This window comes from Cyprinodon variegatus, unplaced genomic scaffold (assembly GCF_000732505.1).
Source record: "Cyprinodon variegatus isolate N-32 unplaced genomic scaffold, C_variegatus-1.0 Scaffold35, whole genome shotgun sequence".
Taxonomy (NCBI): Eukaryota; Metazoa; Chordata; class Actinopteri; order Cyprinodontiformes; family Cyprinodontidae; genus Cyprinodon; species Cyprinodon variegatus.
The window spans coordinates 701,684-709,997 of NW_015150488.1; the positions used below are offsets into that span (position 1 = coordinate 701,684).

At 35.8% G+C, this 8,314-nt stretch overlaps 1 protein-coding gene across 1 annotated transcript in view; it reads right to left on the reverse strand.

Annotated features, from left to right (window-relative positions):
• Positions 1-8,314, reverse strand: part of magi2 (membrane associated guanylate kinase, WW and PDZ domain containing 2) — a 126,894-nt gene that overhangs the window by 31,812 nt on the left and 86,768 nt on the right. The window contains exons 7-9 of the mRNA XM_015404087.1: positions 5,046-5,103; positions 3,047-3,168; positions 2,339-2,521 (exon numbers count right to left, since the gene is read on the reverse strand). Of these exons, the coding sequence (XP_015259573.1) occupies positions 2,339-2,521; positions 3,047-3,168; positions 5,046-5,103 (363 nt within the window). The remainder of the gene's footprint in view (positions 1-2,338; positions 2,522-3,046; positions 3,169-5,045; positions 5,104-8,314) is intronic.

Here is an 8,314-nt window from a genome sequence, read left to right on the forward strand (position 1 = left end):
AGAACTTCCACTTTTACCAGAGTATTTTTTAACACAAGTATCTGTACTTTTACTCAAGTACGGAAAGTGAGTACTTTTGCCATCTCTGAATGCTTTTCATAACCTGATTGTCAAGAACCTTGGGTCTCATCAATTCTAAATAAATTTAGATCAAGAAAGCAATCCCTTTCAATGATTTCATTTGGTCAGACAGTGACAGTGAGTGCTGCGAGTGAAACTGATGCAAAAACTGTGGTTAATCATACATAATTTACACAGCCATGTTAGTTTGAGGAGCTTTTTCTGTTAGTAGATAAACTTTGATTCAAAAAATATTTTCTCTTTACTCAGGTTGTCTTTGTCTGTATTAAAAAAATGTTTAATGACCTAGTTGGTCAAGTGAAAAAAGAAAAAAGCATAGGAAAATTTTTTAAGCATGCATGCAGAAAGTTGTTGCTCCATAATTAAGCCAAAACTTCATATATTTTTTTTTTACGATTTTCTTGCCATCAGAGCCTCATAATGTGATTAGCTTAGGAATATTTTAACTTTAAATTGACCATTCCAAAGCAAGTACAGCCTCAAATACTTGATTTTATGTTGCTGCAGATATGCAAGCACACACAAGTACCCACAAGTGTGTCCTCACACATACATGTACTTCATACATGTCAAATCCTCAACCATGCACAATCCCTGAGAGCAACGCCACGCAGCCAAATAGGGCAGCTAATCTCAGTCAGAGGATGACTGTGTGAGTCCCTGAATGTGAAAGTGTGCGCTAGTGTAGCTCTGGCAATGTCACAGAGTTGAGATGAACAAATTGGAGAGAAAGGGGAAAAAAATCCCAGAACAGAGAGCAAGAAAAAGGCTGACAGGCCAGAGAAGAGGGATGAAGAGAAAACTAGAGGAAGACAAAAAGCAAACAGATAAAAACTGCTAAGGATATAGAGGGAGGGGGAAGTGTTAGACAACATGGTCAGATAAGGGAGGCTAATAAAGAAAGAGAAAGATAAGGAGATTCAGGACAAAAAAACAAAAAGAGTGGAAAGTAGATGCTGAGGTGTCGATCCAGAAATCTGGTCAGAATGAGCCGTTCAGACACCACAGTGCCAGGCATGAGGCCAACTGCAAACAGTATGTGCCTACAGCTTTCTATATAAATCTGCACTGAGGTTAAGCTTCCACCGGTTATTGTTTCTGTAAATTCATCCTAAATCACAAATAATAAGGAGCTTATGTTTGAACCAACTGAACACTCTGTAGGTATCTGCATCCATAAAAAGCCAACAGTCAACAAATATAGGATTTCATTCTTTGCTCAGGGGAGAATCTAAACAAGTCATGCTGGTTAATGTTGGGTCTGTACCTAAATAATCCTCATGAGAAGCTGCAGTGGTGCTTATTTTGAGTCTGAAACTTGTGGTTTTAAAACTTAAAGAAATGTTTCTCCACAAGTAGGAAATTTAGCATCAATAGTGTTAACTCTTTGTGAATTGTTTTGATTTTCACCTGTTATGGCACATAAGATAAAGATCCAAAGGCTTGAGATCCAACAAATAAAATCCTTCTGTGTCAGTTTTTATTATCAGAACAGTGAAGAAAAATAAAATAGCAGAGAAATAGTAAGCGATGATAAGAACACAGAAAAGAAAAGGCTTATAAAAGGGGAAGCCTGACTAAAAAGGACAATTTTGGCCCAAGTCCAGTCTTCCAGAACTTCTCAATTATACATGTGAATTAATTATGTCATAATTCAACATAGTATTTAAGGGAAGAGGAGTACGGTTACGGCTGGTAACAGACACATGCCAAAATTGTCATATTTGTATTAGAGCAAAATGTCAAAAAGCTTGCATCATTTTTTCTCACCACACAATTAAGCAGTACTTTGTGTTGGTCTGTCAGTTATGATTATGTTAGTGGTTGTAAGGTGATTTATAGGGGAAAAAGTTAATTGTTTTCAGAAAGCACCATATATATATATATATATATATATATATATATATATATATATATATATATATATATATATATATATATATATATATATATAAAGTAAGTCTCTAAGTATTTGAACTTAGGACATTGGTTTATTATCGAGAAATATTAAACTGTTGGTGATCTGGATGGCAAAAGCATATTTGTATTGTTTGAGGAATTTTATAACCTCTGCCAGCTAAAACTAAAGCAGCATACTGTAGCATATGATGGAAAAATGTTCTGACACAACCAGGAAGCCAAACTGGCACATCCCCAAAAAGACATATTTACAGGAAGAGAAGCTATTTACTATTTATTTCACAACACAACCTTCTTCTAAACCAGTTTTTATTACATGTCTAGTTTTTATAACCACCTGTGTCCATTTTCCCGTCCTGAGCAGCTGGACCATCCGGTATAACACTCTTCACTTGCAGGAACTCATCGGGCTCATCGCCTCCGATAATCGTGAAGCCAAATCCCATGTTACTCTTCTGCAAGGCCGTGGACAGGAAGTTTCCTTTCAGCTGGGTTGGGTCCCTTGTAAACAACGGCTTTTCTAAATTTATAAGAGAGCCTTTTTGTTAGATTTCACATCCTTATTTTCAAAAACCGAAAACATTTGTTCTGTCACATTAATTTATCCTTTGCATAAACATTAAAAACAAACTGGTTTTTCCAAATCATTTGCCATATTTTTGGCTAAAATCTAGGGTATGGATTACAGTTGGTATTTCTACTTAATGTGTTCAGAGTAAGTGTCGCTCAGATAAAGTAAAAACATAGTGTCTGGTGCCTATGTCGTTATATCCACGCCTGAATTGACCCAGAGGCCTCTGGGAAAATATGTCCTCCTATTGCCTGAACTACCCACAATCTCCATCCAACCCTGTGCAGCACATTGTGACATCTGCCTCATCTAATGCATATGAAACTGCCCACTAACTTCAGGACAACAGTGGCAGGAAATACTGAAATCTAGCATTAACTCCTATTAAAACTAAGACAATATGACATTTTTAGATTTTTCAGTTTCGTTGTTATGTAAAAAGGACCTTCATTTGGTTAGAGTGTAGAATAGTACCTCTGTATATTGTGGGTAAAGGCAGAGCAGAGAGTCCTTGGCTCTGCATCTGTCTCTGCTGCTCCAGACGTCTCTTGGCTTCCAGGACTGGATTTTCAAACTGAGTCCTTCGATTGATGTGACTGAAAATACAGCACATCATTAAAATCAACAGAAAAAGGCCTTGTAGATACTCAGTGAGCCAAAAAAAGAAAAAAAAACTCTTGAACTCTAAAACCTTGATTAGAAGGCAGGGATTCATTAAAAAAATTCACTTTTTTGTCCATTGAGATTTGATGTTGTTAGTTAAATTTATTTGAAATTCATCATTATTTTAAACCAAATAATAATTGAACTTTATTGATCTCACATTGGAGAAATGTACCTCTGCATTTAACCCATCCCCTTGGGCAGCAGAGGGCTGCCATCGTTGGGCACCTGGGGAGCAATGTGGGGTTAAGGGTCTTTGCTCAGAGACCCAGAGTGGCAGTCTGTGGCAGCGGGGCTCGAACTCAGAACGTCAGGATTTCAAGCTCCAACCACTAGTCCGCCACTCCCTATTTGTAGATAAAAAAATCTCCTAATCATATGTAACACAAAAGTTAATTTCCTGCCGCCGTTGCTATGTAGAACCAGTAAGTCTTCACTATAATATTAAATATGGTCTCATTGCATAATCTCTCTAAATCATTAAGAGTCCTGGATTCTCCATTCTACCCCCTTCTGTTCAATCCATCTCACAGGTCTCAGGCTATCTATAGATTTCAATCTAAATTCTAAGATGTTAAGGTACGTGTCTTCTTCAGCTTATTCAGGACCAGGGTCGCGGGGGCAGCAGTCTCAGCAGACACTCCCAGACCTCCTTCTCCCCAGACATCTTCTCCAGCTCTGCTGATGGAAGCCTGAGGCGTTCCCGGTGGCGGCCGAGAGACACAGTCCCTCCAGTGTGTCCAAAATACATAAAACCTTCAAATGAACTTACTTCTCATGAGGACTTTATGAAAAATACCAGAAATCTTTGTGTTTGTGCCATCAAATTGTTTAATTCATCTCTGACTGTCAATTTGATTTCATAACTTTAATTATTTCATTACATCACAATGCACAATAAAATGGTTATGTGCAATAATTGTAATTTTTTACTGAGCAGCAATGGAAATTTGAAATTGTTGATTGTATATAAGGTGATCCTTATTTTATTCTATTATTACTATATCTTATTTTACACTGTTTATATGGAAAGAGTGTAATATCCCCATGTGGGTTGTAACTTTACTAATTTTACTTATTTTATTCTGTCTTATACTATATTTCAAGGCCCTTCTTGAATTACTGCCCTCTTAGATTCTTACCTTACTTACACAGAGGAGCATGGCTCCTTATGCCCTGAGATCCAATGATTAGCTGTTGCTAACTGTTCCTTTTGCCCGCACAGAACTAGGGAAGAAAGCCTTTAGCTACGCAGCTCTTTGTGCGTCAAATTTTTTACAGAGAAACTGGAAATTGAGTTTTTATCTTTAAATGCTTTTAAGCTTAAAGTGAAAAAATTTGAAGCAGTCTCAATGATCTTTAATTGTTTTACTTGATATGTTTTTATTTTTTATGTACCTGTCATTTATTTTAATGTATCTATGTTTAATGTATCTTATGTAACTTTGCTGCCTCTTGGCCAGGACTCCCTTGAAAGAGAGGTTTTTAATCTCAATGGGATTTTTTCCTGGTTAAATAAAGGGTAAAGAAATAAAAATAAAAAAAAATGGTGCTCTATACTTACAATCTTATTTTTCTCTTTTGTAAACAGTTGCAATGCAATAAAATTGTTTCCTCCAAGGGATTATAAAGTAATTCTGATTGTGATTTATAGTCTCATTAGATTTACCTAGTGAGTATAAGGACGTGTTTTAAATCTGAATATTTTATTTCTCTCACATGGTCAGCAAACACACACATACATGACACCAACATCATTACATAATCCCAGTTCCATTATAAAACAACAGAGTGATTCAGGGACACTTACTCGACGTAGTAGCTGCCGTAGATGGGGTCGTCTATCTTCTCCCAGCCATAGGGCAGCTCTGAAAGAAGAAAGACATAGTCAGAAAGCAGAAGAAGGAAGTTGGACCCTGATTTCAACAATTATTGGAGACAATATGGTTTTCAGGGCTTATAGTTAAACTAAATGCTCCGAACGAGTCCTTCAGTAAATAGACAACCCTTAGATTTGCAGCAGAGGATTCTTAACAAGAGACACGACTCACAACAAAGAAAGAGAAAGAATGGAGGAAAACAGCACCCTGTCTTTCTTTCTTTCTACTTTTTATTGTGCACAAAACACCACCGAGGCAAAATACCCCAACATAACTACTTCCTGTTTCTTCCATACTTCAATTTGATTTTGCCTTTGATGGTTCCCATAGCTGCTTTGTTAATTGTTTTCTCCTCACCTTGTTCTTCTTTGCAGTATCCTCGTCAAACTTGCTGTAAAAGACAAGAAACACTGAACCTCCTAAACTCTGCCTCATCCTTCCCTGAGATTCTAGTGATACACAAAATATCTTGCAACAGCTTTTAAACCACTTGAATACTTTTTGTTTGTCAAAATAAATTTCGCTCCATTGTGTTTTATTTGGATTTAGTTTTTTACTATTCACCTTTAAACTGGTGCTTAGTAGTGAAGTGGATGGTCATTGATAAATGGTTTTTCAATCTGAAAGTGTTTGCATATTTTCGGTAACTCTAAGTTAATTCATTCACATTTATTTGTCCACCAAAAGTATTGATTTTAAGGCATCCATGTTTAAGAAATATAAGAAACATTAAGAATATGTTTAAAATTTCCCCTTTTGCTCTTATTTCAATCTGTTTTCTCATCAATGGGCATGAGTTTAGGGCACACCCGCGACAGAGATGCTCATTCTCAGCACAACAGATGACCCATTGTAGAGAAACAGAAATTTTAATAGAATAAACACACATTATTTACTAAATGTTGACTGCCCTTAAAGATGTTTTATATTTTTATATTATGTCTAGGGAAAAATAATAATTCAAGATGTCTTTAATCACATTTTGGAGAGTCAAAATGCATTTTGAGATATCTCAAATTACGTCATCTTATTTGTCATTTGAAGATCACACATCCGGAATTATAATCAAGACAATTTAGTAAATTTGGACTATTCAAAACTATATTTTAGGAAATATCCCCCAAATGCTATCACTGAGCTGTCCTAACAGTTACCTGCAGAATTTTGCATGGCTGCAATGTGTTGGCCTCTTCTTGACACAGTTTTTTCATAATGCCACAATGTAGAAAGAACTCAGCAGTATTGGATTTGCGGAAAACAAGAACTTTGTGAACTCTATGTGAAGGACTAAGAGTTTCCCTTATGTAGGAAACATATAGTAGAAATTCTACCAATGGGCATGATTTAAAGTTTTACACTTCAGTAAGTAGAACTGAAGGATACTCTCAGCAGCAGAGTGTATATTTTTTTTCTGAAAAGAACCAAAACACGTCTATCAAACAACAAAAACAGCAAATATTAGCTGCTCTAAAGAGACTATATAAATGTGTTTTTAGCAAGTCTTTACAGGTTCCCTATCCAAGTAATTTAACATAAAACATTGTTATGTGAGAATGTATGAAGCACAAGCATTATGCAAACAAAAGCATTTGATATCTAAAAAAACAATCCCAAAAGAACACATCCACACATAAATCCTCAATCTTATCATTTTTACAATTATTTGCTCTGCGTGACAGTCGTATTATAGCAACATCCCTCACGCTTTAATGTAATTACCCGCAGATTTTATAATCTTGATATCAATAATCCCTGTGAGAATGTGTGTGTCAGAGTGTGTGTGTCCTGGCAGCCGAGCGTGCTGACTATGCAGTCCAAGGTGAAAGGAGGCCACACCTCAATTATCTCCGTTCTCCATTATCATTCTCTCAAACGAGTCGCTCTGTACAGCTGTTACCTCACGCGACCCTTTTATGTAGGCTGCAGAGGAAACCAATGCACTCATATTTCAATCCACCTTAAATAATTCCCTCCCACCCTGAAAGTGAGCCACCTTAAATGTCGGTCTAACTCATCTACTCCTTGCTTGCCCTCCCCCTAAACCGAACAGGAGACAGTTTCCATGGAAACCACCAGTGAAAGTCTTGTTTTTCTCTCTCTCTACTCTCGCTTGAGCTGAGGGCTGCGTCTTGTCTCTGTTTCCTGCTGCTGAAAAACAGTGTGTGTGTTTGTTTTTAAGCACATATTTGCAGAGTTTATATGCTGTGTATTAAAAGCCTGAACAGTATTAGTACATCTGAATAAGTAAAAGCACATTATCCTCTCATTCCTCTCTATGTTTACGGGTATTTTGTGGCTCTTACTGACCCATTTGTCTCATCTGATTAGAATCTTTACGAAAAGAAAAATCTATAAAATCTATACAAGCTTATCGGTTCCCAAAGGAACTATAATTCAGAGACAAGAAAGTTTATTAAAACATACAATTATAGAAATTCAGGATATTCATTGAGGAAACACAATCAGTGTGTAATGCATGCATTTGAAATTGTAATGCTTTGAATTTATAAGTTTCTGCTCATGATGCTCCTGGAAAAACGAATCCTGCAAAGCCAATGACCCGATGCAATCAGCTGGGTTTACTTAAAAACATCTTTTTGCATGATTTGATTGACTTGTCTCTTTGAATTGCCTAAAGACGGCATCTGTTGTTGATTTATGCCATATAAATAAACATAATCAAACTGAATTGATTAAACATTACTACAGTAACAACCAAACAGCAAAATGTTAAAAAATGACATTAATATTCAGCTCTCTAGACTAATAGATTAATGTTAAAATGGGTGCTAATGTAACAATGATCTGGTGCTTACCATGTTCTAGAGAAAAAAAAATCTAACAATGATTAAAATGTGTCTTGTTGTATGTAAAACCACTGAAATTGAAAGGTGTGCTTTCTTTTTACAATTATTACACAAACTTATACCTAAAAATGCAAGAATTACTAACAGCTAAATTAAAAGGCCAATTCTTATATCTTAATTTAAAGTAGACATTTGTTCTGACATATTGTTTTTGGCTTTGTATACTTGCCCAAAATGCTATTCCTTCACGGTAACAGAAGATAGAAAACCTAACTGCTTGCAAGGTTCATCGCTGATGCATTTAGTGAGAAGGTAGAGGGTAGTAGTGTATATATATATATATATATATATATATATATATATATATATATATATATATATATATATATATA